Raw genomic sequence first — 19,508 nt, forward strand, 5'->3', positions numbered from 1 at the left:
ATGAACCAAACAGGGCAATTATCGAGTGACACTCCCACACTGTCCCTGTCCAGCAGTCAGAGGCTTAGGGACACCCAAAGCAAAGGGTCACTTCCCTGACCATCTCGGCTAATAGCCATTGATGGACATATTCTCCATGAACATATCTAATTCTTTTTTTAAGCCAGTTATAATTTTGGCCTTCATAACATCCCCTGGCAACAAGTTCCACAGGTTGACTGTGCATTGTGGGAAGAAGTACATCCTTTTGTTCGTTTTAAACCTGCTGTCTGTTAATTTCATTGGGTGACCCCTGGTTCTTGTGTTATGTGAAGAGGTAAATAACACTTCCTTATTCACTTTCTCCAGACCATTCATGATTTTATAGACCTCTGTCAAATCCCCCCTCAGTTATCTCTTTTCCAAACTGAACAGTCCCAGTCTTTTTAATCTCTCCTCATACGGAATCTGTTCCATATCCTGATCATTTTTGTTGTCCTTCTATGTACCTTTTCCAGTTCTAATATATCTTTTTTTGAGATGCTGGAACCAGAACTGCATAGAGCATTGAAGGAATGGGTGTACCATGGATTTATGTAGTGACATTATGATATGACTAAAGGCTGTGTTTTACTCCCCACAAACAGCTGAGTAAAAGCTGTGACAATCTAGCTCTATATGAGTACTAAATATTTAAAATCCCATTCATGATTTTTTAAAATCAAACCTAATCTTCTCAAAGGTTCCTGATTTCCAGGGCATCACTCATTTTAGAACCACGGTTCCCTACCGTCTACACAAATTTCATGTCCCCTATGGTTGCCAATTCTTTATATCAGAAACAATTGACCATGGAACTGAGGTTATAGACCCGTTGGAAGAAATCACACAGTATTTTAAGTTCCCTGCATGAATAGTTTATTTCTCTCTCTCATTCTAGGTCTTTGTCACGCCTTGATTGTGACCCGCCCTGATTCTGCAAGGAGCTCAGTGTTACCATCCGCTAGTGTTCAAAAAGCATGAGTCAGACCTTCAAAAATCGTAAGATTACTTTAAAAAATCTCATGATTTTTAAAATTAGGGGTTCTTTATATTTTCTCTTCGCGGGGTTTATTTAGCCTTAGCGGGGGGGGGGGTGTGTGTGTCACATTTTCCAGATTTCCCCTTGAAAGGGCTAGACAGGTATTTTTTGTTTAAGCGAAAGCTGAGCGTCTCCTACAGCCACAGGGCCCCTGAGCGGGCAGCTTTACAAAACCCACCCCCTAGAAACAACTCCCGACACGAGCTGGCAACACACAGCCAGGGGCAGCCCCGGGTCCCTGGGATTCCACTCGCAGGATCAGGGCCTGTAGGAAACGAGCTTGAGAAAGGTCCCCTGGAAGCCCATCCAGCCAAACCCGCCCTGCGCGGCGGGACCTGGGCGGGGGCTGGGGCGGAGCCCGGCTCCTGGGGGCTGCCGCAGCGGCCGGTGGCTCGGGAGCCGGCGCCGGCCGCAGGGGCGCCAGGAGCCGCAGGGGGGCGGCAGAGCCGCGTGCCCGGCGCAAGGCGGGGAAGGTGGCGGCTCCCCGGGCTGAGGCCCAGGCCGGAAGCCGCGCCGGGGCTGCCGAGTCGCACGTGGGCCCTGGTTGCTCCGGCCCCGCTCCCGGCAGCGCCGCTCGCCCCGCGCTGCAGCGCCCGCCATGGCGGAGAGGATCGAGCAGCGCCTCGAGGGCCGGCTCCCGGAGCTGGAGCAGCTGGAGCGGGTCGGGCTCTTCACGCGCAAAGAGATAAAGTGAGAGGGGCCGGGCCAGGGGATCGGGGCCCGGGGCGGTCCGGAGGGCTGGTTTCATAGAGTGTAAGGCCGAGAGAGAGAGAGATCCGTGAGTAGCGTGTGTGTCTCAGGCCAGGAAATACCCTGCAGGACCCCTGTATTGAACCCAGTCAGTCTAATCGGGCTAGCCCCCGAGATACAAAACTAGCCAAGGCCCCCTGCAATGGCAGGGAAAGGGAGTTGTTCCGGTAAGAGGTGCCCAGGTTCCCACCAGGCCCCATGCTGCAGAGGAAGTCCCCGCTCCCCCCAGGGTCCCTGCCAATCTGACCTGGGGGGGAGCGTCCTTCCTAGCCTCAAACCTGGGCATCAGTTGGACCCTGAGCACGTGAGCAAGACACAGCAGCCAGGTAGATAAGCTAGAGGTTTCTCTGTAGTACCTCGCAGCATTGGTCCATTGTCCCATCTCCTCTGTGGCCATCCCCTGAAGCTTCAGAGGAAGGTTGACTGTTCTCCACCCCCACTTGCAATCACATATGACCAATTGTGCACTGGGAGGGGGGGAATCCTTCCTGACTCCTCCAGGCATGGTCTGAAGACGGGAAGCATGAGATTTGATTACAGTCGTCGTCTGAACCTGCAAATGCTCCGAGTATGTTGAGAGAAATAACAAGCAATCCTATTTTCTCCACGTCCCATGAGGGCAAGGGATGAACAGGGAGATTCATAGAATCCAAGGCCAGAAGGGATTAGCTCAATCGTCAAGTTGAGCCCCTGCCCGTAGAGGCTAGAGAACTTCTCCCAGGCTAGACTAGAGCCCAGTGGATGGGGCCTCTGGGAGTCAGGGCGGAGACTGGACTGGAGCCCAAGGGATTACTTCTAGAGGGACAGAGCCCAGGTATTGTGGGGAAAGGAAGGTTGAGCTTGAAGCTGCATTATGGGGTGGGAGCTGAGGCTACTGGGGGGTCTGAAGACAACAGCCATATTGTTGGGGAGATGTAGAGACTGAACTAGAACCAAGGTTATTGGGGTCAGAGACCAGGCTATTAGAGGGAGGGATGAATGGAGATTATTGGGATGAAGGGCTGAGCCAGAATCAGGACCTGCGTTATGAGGCGAGGGGGGACTGGGGCTGCACTGGAGCTCAGAGCCCAGTTTATTAGGGAGACGGGTGTAGGACATTGGTTGTGGGAGGCAGAAGCTGGACTACAGCTCATATTATTGGAGAAGGGGCTGAGCCTGAGCCAGTACTATCAGGGTCTGTGAGGAGGAGCAGGCAGAGGCTTGGGTAGAATCCAGTCCAGGTTATTGGAGGGTGGGAGAGGACCCACCTGGGTCCAGTTATGGGAGAGGCAAATGGAGGCTGAAATAGAGCTCCACGCGCATGTTGTTGGAGGTGGTGAGCAGAGCACAGGTTTTTGTCAGGCAGGAGTAGTAAACACCAGTTTAGCAACTAAACTAAAAAATCTAAGGGATGTAGGCAGTCATTTTCCAGAATGGTGATTAACGTTCGAAAAGGGAGGTTTTTGGCTTAATTTTAATTTTCTCTGGGTCAGAAGAAGCTGTGTGTGGACTGGAAATCTGCGTTGTGTTTTACTTGAGGCTGTATGAGCAACTTAGTAGAAACGGTGAGTAGTATGGGAGACCATCCAAGAACCCAAGGTCCAAAGAGGCTCAGTGCCTGTAACTGTAGGATGTCACAATGGGCGGAGAACGAATTCAAGAATGAACAGAATGGGGACCCTACCTCCGTCACAAACACATGTAACAATTTGACACTTCATTGTTTGGTCATCATTTGACTCTTGCCACGTGGAAAAGGAATGACAAGAACAAAACTGAACTTAAAACCTGCCCTGTAGAAAATAGCTGTGGTGCTGTACACTGCAGCAATGTCAGTTTTTCTGGGATTAAAAATAAGTAAAGAATGCCTAAAAATGGAATTCTTACATTTCTGCAGGGCAGTCATTAAGAAGGCCTCAGCTCTAGAATACAAAATACAGAGGAGAGCTCTCCATAAGGAAGACTTTATCAATTACATTCAGGTACATTTTATTAAGGGTTATTGTGTTCGTCAGGTCCTTTAATAACGTTAACATTACATGAGGAAGCATGTGCTAGTGGTTAAAGCACCGGACTGGGAATCGGGTGTTCTGGTTTCTGTTCTTGACTCTGGCACAGACTTGCTATGTGACCCTGGACAAGACACCTACTTTTGTTGTGCGTCAGCTTTCTTCTCTATTCAGAAATGTTGAGACTTAGCTAAGACACCCTCCTAAAGGTGCTAGAGAAATGCAATTTATTATTAATAATAAAGTGTGACCTATTTTGTGGTAGCATTTAACTTATTAATTGAACTTGAGAGTGTCTGAAATGTCACACCTGATATAAATAGTCCAACTGGGGTGCTGGCAACTTCCATAGCTGCATAACTGACAAATGTTTGGCTCTAACTTGATAACTACTCTGTCATGGCTATAATTCTTATTGTCCACCTGATTAGCTATTTAACAGCTATAAAGGGTTTGACTTGAAAACTTTTTTCTTTCAATTACTTTGTAATTGCTTTCTCTACTTCCCCTAGTATGAAATTAATCTGTTGGAACTGATCAAGAAAAGAAGATCGGTAAGTTGATGAACTCCTTACGATACAAAGTAGCATAAATCAAACCTTGACAGGGCAGGAAAATTAACGATTATTTTTTCCCACCCCTCAGCGCATTGGATATTCATTTAAGAAGGATGAGATTGAGTATTCTATTGTGCAGAGAATACATGGCCTCTTCAAGCGTGCCACAGAAAAATGGAAAGTAAGTATATTTCCTTATGTAGGCCCTGGCAGTATTAAACAACCTCTTGATGCAATGTGATGTAAGAGAATAAATACAAGCATAACTGCTAACAAGTATCTGTGATAATGCAGGAGAATATAAAATAAAAGTTAAATGGATGTTTGTTCAAACAGATGGTGGTAGTTTGGGGATAATGCTCCAGTATCTGATACACAGCCTCTTGGAGGGACAATGTTCTGCCCTGTGAACAGATAGACTGTATGATCTACTAGGTCTTTCTTCTCTCTAGCGGCTGTAGTTCTTTATATTGCCATGTGGATTTGTCTGGCAAGGGCTGGAAACTTGGAGTAGTTTCAGGTGAAGGGTATTTCCTTGAGTCATCTGGCAGTAATACTTCTTCCTGATGAAGGAACTGTGCTGATGAGTTCTGTATGGTGCAGGAAGATGATGGGGAAAGAGGAGACTGTATTTGGGGATTGAGGGATGGCATCCTTGAGGCAGCCTTGAAGGGATGCGGGGGTTTGCATGCGTGGGTGGAAGGTGTGAAGGAAGGGAGTACCACAAGCAGCAGAGTGACTGCTCTACTTCAGTCATAATAAATGTGTGCTCTATACTTTTCTCAAAATGCAAGCAGTTCTAAAGATGTATTGTTGCAGTGTTGTTTCTTCCTATCTCCTTGCCTTTCCACTAGGATGACGTTCAGCTGTGGTTGTCACATGTGGCTTTTTGCAAGAAATGGGTGAGTATTCAAAATGTTACTTTTCTGTAATTTTATAGAAGTAACATCTTTAATGCTGAACAAATATGAGGAATGCCATTCCCAAAAGGCAGTCTTTTGCTGGGGAGGGAAGTTACTAAAAATAGTGGGGTTGGAATGGAAATGCCTTTTTCATCACAACTGTACTGTCGCTGTCAATACTCCGTAATGCATCTTTGTTCAGGTCAATGCTAAAATGTTCACAACAGGTAAAACTCAAGGAGTTCTCTTGTCTTTACAGAATAAAAAAATTCAGCTTAGCAAGGTGTTTTCTGCCATGCTAGCCATTCATCCGAACAAGCCAGGTACAGTAATGTGCTTTTTAGTATCTTGCATTCAAATCATAGAATCATAGAATATCAGGGTTGGAAGGGACCTAAGGAGGTCATCTAGTCCAACCCCCTGCTCAAAGCAGGACCAATCCCCAACTAAATCATCCCAGCCAGGGCTTTGTCAAGCCTGACTGTAAAAACTTCTAAGGAAGGAGATTCCACCACCTCCCTAGGTAACGCATTCCAGTGTTTCACCATCCTCCTAGAGAAAAAGCTTTTCTTAATATCCAACCTAAATCTCCCCCACTGCAACTTGAGACCATTACTCCTCGTTCTGTCATCTGCTACCACTGAGAACAGCCTAGATCCATCCTCTTTGGAACCCCCTTTCAAGTAGTTGAAAGCAGCTATCAAATCCCCCCTCAATCAGCCAGTTTGGTTCATTTAGAAGAACAATATAATATGCTACCGTGACAAACTAGTGTCAATCCAACCCACTGCTCTTTGAGATCCCAGTCCAACTCCTTAAAAGTCCCTCTCTTGCATTTTGCACCTTGCTGCTCCTCTAAAGGGAATGTCACTGCAATGAGAGGGCTCTGAAGGAAGGATCGTGCTAGCAGATCAGGAAAAATGGTGTCTGTAGGTGTCCTCAGGCCTCGAAGGCCCTTCCCCAAAGGAGAGCAGGGAACTACACAAATATCCCTGAAGTGGAACACTTTGAACGGACTAAGCTCCCCCTTGCGCCCCCCTTGGGTTTAAAGTCATGTATTGTATTTTCTCGGTGGTACCTTCCAGAATTGCCTCTCTTCTCCCATTAGTCTTGTAGCAGAGACTGATACAGATCCATTTGTGTGTTCCATTGTAGCATTGTGGATTATGGCTGCCAAGTGGGAAATGGAGGAACGCCTCTCGTCCGAAAGTGCCAGGCACTTGTTCCTTCGTGCATTGCGCTTTCATCCAGAGTCTCCAAAACTGTATCAAGAAGTGAGTTTATGATTCTGCTTCTGTGTATAGTTATGTTTTCCTGGATCCGTCTTGCAAAGATTAGTTTCCCATTGTCCTGGGAAGCGGGAGCAGATTATTGGTTTTGGACTTAAATTGGTAATATTTCATGACAGTTTTGCAAGACTGGCTTTAAACAAATCAGAGTAAAATCCTCACATCTATAGTTAGGAGAAATTCTGACTTACACTTAAATGCCTGTTTCTAGACACTGGGAGTTCTACAGGAAAAAATTGCTCTGGGTTAGAGCTTGGCATCCAAACTGTCTGCTGGGGGAGTTGTTTTATCTTAACCAATTTAGTATAAATAGCCCACATTGCGATCAGATTTGCTTTAGCCTATTTTGCCCTGTCCTCTCACATGCACTCGCTTAAAGCCTAGTTCTCCAGGAGTTTTACATTGCTGTAACTCCGTTGACTTCAATTGAGTTGCCGCTAACTTACAACAGTCTAAATGAGAACAGAATCAGGCCCTTAGTTCTGGTTTTCACATCATTAGCTATGGGCAAAGCATACTGGTTGAGAAAATGAGTTTTGAGGAATGGCTTTTGTAGGGAGCCAGTTTAGAAGTCAATGAAGGTCTCTACTTGGTAAATGTGAATTCCAGAGAAGAGAGAGAGTAAGAGCAGCTTTGTAATTACATTACTGCAAGGTTGCTTAATCACAGGAGGCTTGCATTCCCTCCTCTGGCGAAACTCCCATTCAAGTCAATGGGAGTCTTGCCTGAGTGCAGAGTATGCCAACTTCTCCTTAGTTTGTATTATAATAGCTGGCACTGCATTGTATCTAGTTATTCTAGATAGTTATTTATGCAGTAAGTGAACTTTCACGGGCACGAGCAACCATAAACACTGGTACAAAACACATCCCAAAGAGGGGCTTAAAGGGTGTGTTCCTGGAGCCTTCGGCAAAGTCAGTGCTGATTGTGGGTCACGAGATTGCTATTCTAGCAGATGCTGTTTCTAAAATGGAAAAAGGCTGGTGGTCTGTCATCTGATTTCAATGTATGTACGCCTGTTAATTGGATCTAGGGCTATACAGTGATCGCTTGCAAAAGTGCACACTTCATAATCTGCATATATAATGGGCAGTGTCCCCCTCACATCTCAGCAAAGATGGAATAGCAGATGCTGCGATGAACTGAAATATTACTAAGATGTAATTGTTGTTGCAAAGCATTTTACTGATCACTTGCTAATTCAGTGTTATCACAAATAAAGCTATATTATAGTTGCTTAAAATAGGTCAGCAAACTTCATATTGTGGTGCATTAATCCTGTGTTTTTAAAATAGCTGCTTCGTTGCTATTTTTCAAAACTTAAGTCATTCACAATAGGACTCCTAGACATTGGTGGGAAGTTCTTACATGCAAATCTTCACAAGGCTTCCTTTAGTAAATGTCCACACGTTTGTTTACGTGCATCATAAATATTTACCCCCCTCTTCTCCTCCCATTTTATCCTCCCTATTGCCTGCAGTATTTCAGAATGGAACTGATGCATGCTGAAAAGCAAAGAAAAGAAAAGAAAGAGTTTGAACAAGCCAAGATGGACTTGGTAGGACACTTGCAAGTTCTGTTATTTAAAATGGATTGTTTTGTGGACAGGCAAATGCTCTTTAAGATAGAGGGTTTTAGAAGTATGTAGTACAGTAGAACCCCGTTTCTCTGACCCTCCATTATTTGGCTCTCTCCATTAACTGAACAACCAGCGCACCCAGATCCAGAAGCGGGTGATCACTCCTGTTGCTGCTAGATGGCGCTGCAGCTTTACACTTTCCCGTTCTCCAGGTTATCTCAATTTTTGATTATCTGATCTGGCCCAAGTCCCAGTTAGATCAGGTAATCGAGGTTCTGCTGTAATTGACTGCACTGCTAGAAGTGCACCTTTTAAATGTACTGTTTGAGCTCTATAGCCATTTGGAGGAACCAGTCTGTTTGTTCAATTATAACTTACATTCCTGTGGATATCAGACCTTTGGCTACAGGTTTATGGTCAGATCACATGGTTTATATATTTATTTGACTTTCCTTAAGGGAACACAACAGTTGTTGGTAAAGACCTTTTATTTTTGTTTGTTTTATATACCCACCTGTTTAAAAGTAACTACCGGTTTCTGATGAAGACTAGTTAAACTGGTTTCCTCTCTTTTGTAGTAGGGATTGATTTAATTCTAATCTGTCTGTATAAACTAGACAGAGATGTGTTGTGGTGGAGGAAAATGTCCATCACCAGTTGTAAATCTTCTTTGCAGAGAATGGAAATTCAAAAAGAAACAAAATTCTCTAAAGTTAGTTCTCTCTCATTTTAGGGCGAGTTCAGTTATTCTGAGGAGGTTCTTAATGGGGAAATGGCTCGAATAATCTACAGAAATGCCGTTCAGAAAATCAAAGGTAATTGAATGCTTCCCCTCCCCTCTTGTTTAATGGAAAAATGACCATGTTGGAGTGAGTCTCTGGTATCTAGTGTGGCTAGTCTTGGCTTCATTGTATGCACAGTGATGTGTCCTCAATTCACCCTTTCTTGCACAAAACCTGAGCAGTATGGAGGTACTAAATGGGTAGCACTATTTGGTAATTCATAGCCATTTTTTCAGGCTGGCACCTTCTCTGGCTCACCTGCCTTTTGCCTGAAATAGCAGCCATTGCCTTTCCACGCCCCTTATGTTTGAGTTCACAATCACTAGATCTGCATAAACACAAGATCAGGCCCATAGTCATTTGTAAAAATCAAAAAATATCTTCTGGATACAGTAGTGATGTTAATACAAATTATAAAGCACGTCTCATTAACCCCTTCTCTCTTCTCCGTATGCTGAATTGTAAATCTGCTTTTTCAACTGTGACCTCAATTAAAACCAAACATAGAAATATTTTCAGGATCAAAAAGGATGTGACTCAATCTGCAGTCCTCGCTCAAGCAAGAAGTGCCGTTCTCTTCCAAAAGACTCCCGGTGACGGTATAGGTTGCAGGGTCATGGCCTTGCTTGCCCTAATGACTAACATGAAACAGATAGTGAAAAATAAACAGATAAATAACATCTGGTCTGTCCTAATATATGCATTAGAATGATTACTTTTCAGTAGCTGGATAGATTTTACAGTATTATATTTACTTTCTTGGAAACATCTGTAAAACCTTTGAAAACCAGCAAAGATGACAGAAATGCAGTGTACCAGAGGAATGTAGTATCTTACTTGTCATTGAGTTTCTTTGCTCTCTTGATCTTAGGTGCTGAGTTCTACCTGTCCTTGCTTTCAATTGCAAAGCTCTTTGATTTTACACAAGACTTGCAAAAAGAAATTCTTGAAAAGTAAGTTGATTTAAAAAAAAATAAAAATTGCCAGTGAGGTCCTAATTTCTGGCCAGTTGACAGTTTGGTGTCAGACACACTGTACTGGGGAAGTTGGATGTTAAATCTAACGAGACTTCTTTTTAAGAAAAAGACCAATTTTTAGTGTCAAACAAACAAACTTTGGTGCCCCAGGCAAACCAACTTTCTGGAGGAGGATGTTGTATGTATATATAATGCAAAATTGGCTTCACTTGATAGCATGCTGACAAAATGTGGATAAAAAGCTCTTGTCCTCAGAGAATGACTTTTTACACTCGGGATAACAATTTTCAGGAAATGTATAACTTCCTAGTTCACTTAGTTGCTTGGAATTGCGTATATTAAGTTTTCCAATGCATTTCTTTTTCCAAAAGAGCTGCTTCTAAAGCTGACAGTCAAGTTCAAGCACTGTTGCAAAGAAACAGGCCAAAATTTTGGTTAACTGCCTCTTATGGAAGGGTGAAACATTTTATCAATGAAGTTTAATTCCTTAGAATTATCCCCTTTGAGTAAATTGCAATTGGCGACTCCATAATTCCACTCTTCTAGAATGAGCTTGAAGCAAGATGGCAGTTCACACATGACATCGTAGACTGTGTGGGTTAGCTTGCAGGCCGAGCATGCTGATGATCCTCTTACATGGGACTACATGGCCCGTCAGGAGCTGGAGAAGGGGTCCTTGCCATCCTCAGAATGTTCATCTAAACAGATGAAAGCATCTGAGGTGGCCCAGAAGGAGGAGCGGTGCTGTGCAGTCTTTGAGGAAGCGGTGACAGCGCTCCCCACAGGTTAGAAATTCTGCTTCTATTTTAAAATTGGTTTTCTCAATATTTTTGTATACTAGCGCTTGCAAAAAATGTGCAGCAAGGCTTCCTAAGCTATTTTATAGGCAGGGCCCATATCTTAATAGAAAGGGAGTATCTTGGGGAAGCCACCTCTTCCATATCCAATTCTACAGGCCATGTCCCTGCACACTCACAAACCTGCAACATCCTTGTAGCAAAGGCACCAATTGCTTACCTGGCATAGCATACTGGAAAAGCATTTATTTTTTAGCTTTTTTTGGAATGTGATTTAGTGAATGGGGAGAGTCCGAAGCTTACAACCAGCCTGATCTCTGCAGACCCCTGTTTGGAAACCATTGGTAGAGAATAATCAGTTTTAAGCATCTGTCTGATGAAACCCATAGAATTCAAATATATTGTAACTAAGCAGCATACACAGAATGTCAGTGGAATGGATCTTTGTACTTGGCTCCTGCCTACACTGAACATGATTGCATTTGTAAACACAACAGTAGCCCAGACATGTTTAAACAGTTTCTTTTTATATAGCTCATTTAGGGAATGACTATAGATTTACCAGCCACTTGTCTCTGTATAGTGGTATCTCTGCGTGGCGGCCCGTGGGAAGACATGGGCTGTAGTAGAATCATAGAATTGTAAGAATGGAAGGGACCTCAAGAGGACCTCTAGTTCAGCCCTCTGTGCTGAGGCAGGACCAAGTATACCTAGACCATCCTTGTTAAGTGTGTGTCTTACAATCCAGCAGTGATGGGTATTCCACAACCTCCCTTGGAAGGCTGTTCCAGAGCTTAACTACCCTTATAGTTAGAAAGGTTTTCCTAATATCTAACCTAAATCTTCTTTGCTGCAGATTAAGCCCATTACTTCTTGTCCTGCCTTCAGTGGACATGGAGAACAATTGATCACAGTCCTCTTTATAACAGCCCTTAACATATTTGAAGACTTAGAGTCCCTCTTCAGTCATCTTTTCTCAAGACTAAACGTGCCTAGTTTTTTTAACTGTTCCTCATAGATCAGGTTTCTAAACCTTTTATCATTTTTGTAGTTCTCCTATGGACTCTCTTTGTCCACAACTTTCCTGAAGTGTGATGCCTAGAACTGGACACAGAACTCCAGCTGAGGCCTCACCAGTGTTGATGAGATTGGGACAGTTACCTCCCACGTCTTACATATGCACTCATGTTAATATACTGCAGAACTACATCATGTTGTTGGCTCATTTAATTTGTGATCCACTGTAACCCTCAGATCCTTTTCAGCATTACTGCCACCTAGCCAGTTATTCCCCACTTTGTAGTTGTGTATTTGATTTTTACTTCCTAAGTGTAGTACGTGCACTTGTCTTTAGTGAATTTCATCTTGTTGATTTCAGACCAATTCCCCAATTTGTCAAGGTCATTTTGAATTCTAATCCCATCCTCCAAAGTGCTAGCAACCCATCCCAGTTTGGTGTCATCCACGGATGTTATAAGCCTACTCTTCTTTCCATTATCCAAGTCATTAATGAAAATGTTGACTAGTATCAGAGCCAGCACTGACCCCAGTAGATATGCGGTCCCAGTTTGACAGTGAACCATTGATAACTACTCTTTGAGTACAGTCTTTCAATCAGTTGTGCACCCACCTTCTAGTAATTTCATCTAGACCACATTTCCCTAATTTGCTTATGAGAATGTCACGTGGGATTGTCAAAAACCTTACTAAAATCAAGATATATCATGTCTCCTGCTTCCCCCTCCACTCACTAAGTTAGTGACTCTGTCAAAGAAGGAAACTGGGTTGGTTTGGCATGATTTTTGTTCTTGACAAATCTACACTGGCTATTCCTTATAAGCTTATTTTCCTGTAGGTGCTTACAGACTGATTGTTTAATAATTTGTTCTAGTATCTTTCCAGGTATCGAATTTAGGCTGACTGGTCTATAATTCCCTGGGTACTAGGAGCCATGGCCTATTGCTACTGTGCCTTTAGGTCCTGGAGGATAATCTCCAACCCGTGCATTTGTCCTGCCCTTGGCCTTCATGCCAGGAACCACATTTCATCCTCATTTTGGCCCCAGTTCAGCAAAACACTTAAGTACGTGCTTCGCTTCCATGGATTACAATAGAACTGGAGGATGCACTCAAAGTTAAGGATGTGCTAAAGTGCTGTTGTGAATGGGGATGGACTTAACCATGTGATTAAATGCTTTACTGACTTGAGTCCTGAATGCTCTTCAGAGTAAAATTACAATTGGATTGAAGGGTATTTGCTAAGCATTAACGTCTGTAGTTTATATTGCAGACAAGTTATTTTAAATATTCATTTGGCACAATTATGGATGCATCATTGATAGTGTTTATAATTGTAGTAGTGCTGGACATCTCATTCAACAAGACAGGTGTCTGTGCTCTCTGCTATGGTTTTGTTCAGTGGTTAACTGTCCCTTTGACTTTGCAGAGGCCATGTGGAAATGCTATGTCACTTTTTGCCTGGAGAGACTTAACAGGAAAACCAATAGTGAGGAATTGAGACGGAAGGTAAGCATTCATAGTACCAAAATCTCCTGCTGTCACTGACTTCCATAATCTGTCTTCGTGATATCCTTGTAAACTATGGTAGATTTCCATCAATTTGAAACAAATAATGCAGCTCATATGAGAACAATTGGCTAGTTATTTGGACTGATAGCTGTCATTAAGGATCGGTTGTTCTCCCTATTAGGCATCCTCCTTCAGGGCTGTATAAATCAGTCTTCCCATGTGGTCATCTAGCTGAAAATTGGCATGCATGTACCCAGATGTGAATCAGTCTTGTTCTGTATGGGGTGGGAAAGCCTGAAACTGATTAAACATTTTTGATTCAAGTAAATGACCAGAAGTTTGGGGTTTTCTTTGAGTTCCTGTAGTGGGGAGGAAAAATTCCTTAATCATAAAACCTGAACTTTTAAGAAAATGTTGCTAACTCACATTGTATATGTTTCTTTAATGATACTTTTATAAACAAAAGCTATACAAAAATAATGTTGAGTCGAACATAACCCAACAGCAAAGAATTTTTTTAATTTCATTATATTTATAACAGTTTTAATCCAGGGATCTTAATCTTCCCTTCTAAAGTCGTTTAAGTATCATCCCCATTCTACAGATGAAGAAACTGAGGCAGAGAAAGACTTGCCCTAGATCACACAGAGGGTCAATGGAAGAATTGGAAATAGAACCCCGGTCTCCTGACTCTCATTGTCTCAGCCTCTAGACCATGTTGCCGTATCTGGTTCTTGTCCAGTCTCACTGCAGCATTCACAAAAGGGATGGTGATCTTTAATATTCCCAGAAACATAGTGGCCAGAACTGGGCACCTGGAATCCTTGGCTCTCCTGTATTTCCAGGATTGTTCTGTGACCTTGGCCTATTGCTTGATCTTTCTGTGGCTCAGTTAACCGGTCTGCTGGGTTATAATACATCCTGGCTTCCCAGAGGGCAAAGGAAGGTTAAAGTTGGTCAAGTGCTGTGAGCTCCTCGGAATGAAAGGCGCTGTAGGAGGACAAACTTCTTAATATGCTGTACCAGCACTGCAAAATCGTACTTACTTAAAGTAAGCATTATTTTGATAGGTAAATATAGTTCTTTCATTATCTGGATGAACAGACTTTAGTGCCTGGACTGCTGAATCTTCACCACAGCTGTGCTTAAATCAGACTGGCTGAATTAAGAAAGCTGTTGCCTTAACTATTTCCCTTGCATTTGATTCTTTAAATTAGCTATTTATGGTTTGACTCTGCCCTTAAAACTGCAAGAGAGCTTTGCTATGTTTCTTGTACAATCAGTGTGCAAGGTACCTGTATGCATCTGTCTCTAAAAGAAGGATGGAACCTTAAGGCTGAGGAACTAATGCCACTTGTAAGCTGGAATTTACAAAGGAGGCTAAAGGGGTAGGCATCCATCTTCCATTGAATTTCAGTGGGATTTGGGCTCCTTAGAAAGCCCCGGGCTTGAAAACGTAAGCTTGATTTCGGTAGACTCCAGCATGTACAGCAGCAAAGCCTATTCTTTCTCTTTCAGAGGTTGGAAAGGACTCTGAGTGTGTTCAGCAGAGCCCATGAGTCCACCTTGCTGCCAGAGACTTTATACAAACCGTGGGTAAGGATATATGCAGGTACTAGACTGAAGCCCTGATTCTGAATTACTTACACTCCCAAAATTGCCATTCAAGTAAATAGGAGCTTTGGGTGTGCAGGAATGCCAGATCAGGGCCTAATTTCTTGATAAACTATGTGGACCTGTCTTGTTGATTAACTTCAACTGCTGTTTCAGCTTCACCTGTTACTGGAAGTTGGTCTTTCTGAGAGGGCCACAGAGGTAGCTGCAGCTGCAACCAAACATTTTAGCCAGTCGGTGGAAATGTGGCACACGAGACTGCACGTGCTAATCAAATTGAACAGCAGCGATGTGGCCCAGTGTTTTGAGGAGGCTGTGAGACAGGTGAAATCTAAGGTCTGTGACCATTTTAATCTGTTGTGCAATATTCTATTGCAAGAACTCTCTGACCTGTGGCTTTATATTTACTTAAAATTGTAAAGCCGCAAACCAGTCTTTAAAATAAATATATATGGGCTCACCATTCAAAATACATACCATGTTCAGGTCTGTCAGTGAAATACAAACAAAATCATGACTTTTAAAAAATTTTAAACTTGAAATTCAAGGATTTGAACTATGAATCCTAGTGCTAGGTTCCATGTTCTTTTAGTGGCCAACTGGCATTCCCTGTGTCTGCCTTGGAGAGGTACCCATGTGTTCTTGCATACCTGCTTTTCATGGCCGGGCAGCTGCCCCCAAAGTGCTGGGGGTGGGAAGGGGATGGAGTTTAGAGTTTTTATCAGCGGGCTAGGAATTCTCCCCATCCCAGGTGCCTGTAGCTGAACTCCACGAGGTGGAGGAGAGAGGAAGGGTATCTATTTCCCCCTTCTGCTGCTTTTGGACTTCTCTGTCTGGAGATACAAAAGTACCCACTCCAAGCATGATGTCTACCAGCTGTTGAGCCAGGCAACATTTTCCACCTGGAGAGGAGGAAGATTATGGAGGCATATGTAATCTGTAGTTGCTGTTTGTACATGGGAACTAGTCCTTTGTTCATGACAGCCCCTTTTGATGGGTGATTTTGCATCCAGATATACAGCATCTATGTTAGAACATGGGTGGATGTTGGCTGGAAATGTGTGTGTAAAATTGTTTTTAAACTCTCTGGTGACTGTTGCATTTTTATGCAGATCAAGCTAAGGCTTGGCCCTGAGTTTTCACTGCTTCCTTTTCTTTTATAGGGCTGTTTGCCGTTATGGACTCTATGGGTGGAATGGGGTGAAGGAGCAAGCAGCAAGGAAGACACAGAAGCCCTCTACCAGGTATTTGGCTGATGGAAAAATAATCCTCTTACTGTGAGAAATGGACTAGATAGTCAATAATGGCCATGAGATACTGGGACAGTACGTGGGGCATGCTTAACAAGCGTTTTCTACAGGCAACCCTTGTCTCAGGCTTTGATCACCAGTCTGAGTGCAGTGCTGCTGAAGCATTTGGGGAAAACGTTTAAAGAGGACTAAGTGCCATCGGCTCTAAGGGTATGTTTATGCAGCCCATGACGGTGAGCTTTCCAGCTTGGCTCGACAGGCTTAAGGCAGTGGGGCTAGTGCTCTAAAAATAGCTGTGTCGACAGCGCTTTGAAATTGTGGCTCTGAAGCTTAGGGAGAGGGGTGGGCTCCAGAGCCCCAGCTCCAGCCTGAGCTACATCATCTACACATCTGGTTTTAGCACAGTAACACAAGCCAGTCTGCCAGCCTGGGCTGGGAGGCCTGCTGTCGCAGGCTGCGTAGTCTAAATCAGTTAGACTCTGACGCATAAGTCACTTCTGAAAATGGGGCTTAGGTTCCTAAGTCATTTTTAAAAAATTTACCCCTATAACATCTGTGTGGCCTACAATTTTGTCCTATTTTCAACTGTCAGTCTGTAAAATATTCTCTTGCACACTGTGGTAAACTCAGGACAAACAGCTACAAAAAAGGGAGGGGTAGTAATTAGTCCCAGGGGATTAAAAGGCCTCTCCCTGTCCACTGAGGAGAACCATGGGGAAATAAGGTTCAGATGGAAAAGGTGTTGCTAGGGAGCTAATTAAGTTCAGCTGGCTCCAACTGCTGGAGACCTTTTTTTAAACCCTCCCCAGGGTGGAAGTGGGGTGGGGTGAGAGAAGCAGGGAAGCTGCCAGTAGGCTAAGGGCAGCAAGACACCGAACCCTTCAAAGAAGGGAGGCTGCACTCCCTTTCCAGAAGGGAAGGAAAGCAAGCACAAGGGACTGATCAGGGAAAGGAATCATCGGACCCTGTGCTACCTGTAAGGATTTGCCTTGCCCAAGCCGGTGTCTCCAAGGCTAAAAAGGACTGAGTCTGCTGCGGAGAACAAGGTACTTTGCCACAACACCTAACCTGCTTTAGGCGTATGAATACTGTACCAGAAAATTAGAGGAAAAACATTTTGGTTCTAATCCCAACAGAGACCCCCCTGAGTAGCCTTGGACAAAATACTTCACCTCTCTGCCTCAATTTCTCTACTTGTAAATGTAAAATATTTGCTTCTTATGGGACATTTGAGAATTAATTTGCTTGTAAAGCATTTTGAGAGCCTCCAGATGAGAAGTGCTATGGAAATGCAAAGTATTAACTCTTTAAACTGACTTGAATATTGGAAAGGAAGAAATTTTAGCTCTGATTTAATTTTAGAGGTTTGTAATTGAAAAATATTGGGTTTTCTGCATCTGCCATTTTTCAGCTACAGTTTAGGATACTCTTTTTTTTCCAATACTTGAAATTCAGCCTCTTTCTCAGGAGACAGATATTTGATGCCAGTGTATATGAAAATGGAGACAAGGAATCGGAAGGAATTATTTGGTATAGTTCTCTGTAGTTACTTTGTAACTGTAGCAAAGATCCTGTGTGTTTAACTTGCAGAGATCCTTATTTGTCACAGCCCCAGCTGTCTCAGTAACCATGAAAGAGAAGTACCTTGATTGGGCCTACAGAGATGGCGGTTATAAGAAAGCAAAGAAAGTCTTTACCAGGTGAAAAATAAAAATCTGAAATCTGGTCTTTCTAACATATGTTTGGAGAAGATCTGTAGTCTAAAGTTCTTAATGCTTTCATTTTAGCCTGCATGAAAGTCGCCCATTTTCACTCAAGTTCTTCAGGAAAATGATCGAAATAGAGAAGGAGCAAGTAAGTGTTACATATTGACTTAGTATTGTATTTTTTAGGATGTGTTACAGCTTTGGAGTTGAATAGGAAGGGGTAGTTGTCTGAGTATAATGTAATTAGTTTGCAGTCATCTCCATATTTGTCTTCTAAAGTGAATCCACAACATGTAATATAAAACCAAGTCACATATAGTAACTAATCTTCAAACTTCTGAGCTGTGTGTGTGTGTGTAACAATTTAATTAGCATAACTTTTTTGTTCAAGTATCTAATAATGCAGCAGCTTGGTTTGTTTCTGTATACCATCAGTGGTCTTTAAACTTTTCCTTTCTTAGGAATCCTGCAAGATGCTTAATCTGAGAGAATACTATGAACGTGCCCTGAGAGAGTTTGGTTCTACAGATTCTGGTATGTTTCAGAGTAGCAGATTCTGGTATGGAGGCTTTTTTGTTCAGTGTCTTTGTTTCCATCAAGCTAGGAGAAGGGGTGATCTTCCTTCCCATATGTCTGCTAAACTGCATAGTGCAGTTTGCTGATGCTGTGCCTTTAACAGGGCACAATGAATTTGCCCCATAGAACTTTTAGTCTAGGGGCCTGATTCCAACAAATACTCATGTGGGTAGTCCCACTGAAGTCAGCGGGATTACTTGTGTGAGTCAGGGCTTGTGGGTTTGTTGACATTGGCTGGCCTAGGGCGAAGCACCCATCTGTAACTCACTAGTTTTTGTAAAAAGTACAAATCAAGTGTGTGTAAACGTGTTCATTTACACAACATCCCTTTGAGGATAGTATCTCCATTTTACAGACGGTCTGCAAATAGGTTAAGCATGTCTCTGTCACAGCTGGGAAGAAAACCCAGCTCTCTGGACTCCATGTCTGGACTATAACCCCTAGGCAAAGCTTCCTCTGTACAAAGAATCAAACAGTTGGACTTCACTATATTCACATATGTAACATTTTAATGTGGAAAGCCTCTATGTTAGGCCTGGTCATGTGTGTGTTAACACAGCCAGATCAGAACGTAACTAGATTTTCTTTTTCTTTTTTTTCTTTAAAAGATCTCTGGCTAGATTACATCAAAGAGGAGCTAAGCCATCCCCAAGGCAAACCAGTAAACTGCGGGAGCATTCACTGGAGAGCTATGAAGATGCTAGAGGGAGAGCTAGTGGAAAAATTTGTTTCCAAATACACTTTGCTGCAAACTGGACACTTGTGAAAAATGCAGATTGCATTGAACTTGCAAATGTTTCTGACAGACAATATCAAAGCGCAGAATTTCCGGAGTTGGTTGGTTGTCCAGATTTTTCAATTTGTTGTCCAAGATTCTGAAAATAAATACGTTCCTGAACCATCCTACTACGTACGTTCTTTTCAAGAATGTTGGAATTCATCTGTGGTCCTAACACGCAGCTGCTACTAGTGTTGCATGTCTCAGTGCTGAGTTCCTGTGAGAGGGTACAAATCCACAGTTAAAGAGGAAAAACTCATCACAAAGCAAGTGAAGGCATCTATCAGTGTATTTGTCACTAAGAACTTCTGAGAGCAAACGCTCCCAACAGTCAACGCTATCTGGTGCGGTAAATAGCCACTATACATCAGATTT

General features: G+C 43.1%; 1 protein-coding gene across 3 annotated transcripts; it reads left to right on the plus strand.

Annotated features, from left to right (window-relative positions):
- The first annotated feature begins 1,504 nt into the window (after positions 1 to 1,504).
- UTP6 (UTP6 small subunit processome component) lies at positions 1,505 to 19,258 on the plus strand. Of its 3 annotated transcripts, none has more exons than XM_073310405.2 (19): positions 1,505 to 1,750; positions 3,687 to 3,771; positions 4,311 to 4,352; positions 4,444 to 4,536; positions 5,210 to 5,257; positions 5,517 to 5,580; positions 6,413 to 6,531; positions 8,027 to 8,104; positions 8,859 to 8,940; positions 9,779 to 9,860; positions 10,488 to 10,669; positions 13,127 to 13,206; positions 14,728 to 14,805; positions 14,980 to 15,147; positions 15,987 to 16,067; positions 17,664 to 17,773; positions 17,861 to 17,927; positions 18,241 to 18,313; positions 18,964 to 19,258. In XM_073310405.2, exons 1-19 carry the CDS (start codon positions 1,659 to 1,661, stop codon positions 19,119 to 19,121), a joined length of 1,782 nt encoding a protein of 593 aa, XP_073166506.2. In that variant the 5' UTR covers positions 1,505 to 1,658; the 3' UTR covers positions 19,122 to 19,258. The 3 variants fall into 3 exon arrangements, with proteins under 3 accessions (XP_073166506.2, XP_073166507.2, XP_073166505.2); XM_073310404.2 differs by having other exon boundaries at positions 1,506 to 1,750; positions 14,980 to 15,159; XM_073310406.2 differs by lacking the exons at positions 14,728 to 14,805; positions 14,980 to 15,147.
- The last annotated feature ends 250 nt before the right edge of the window (positions 19,259 to 19,508 follow it).

This window comes from Lepidochelys kempii, chromosome 14 (assembly GCF_965140285.1).
Source record: "Lepidochelys kempii isolate rLepKem1 chromosome 14, rLepKem1.hap1, whole genome shotgun sequence".
NCBI classification, from domain to species: Eukaryota; Metazoa; Chordata; order Testudines; family Cheloniidae; genus Lepidochelys; species Lepidochelys kempii.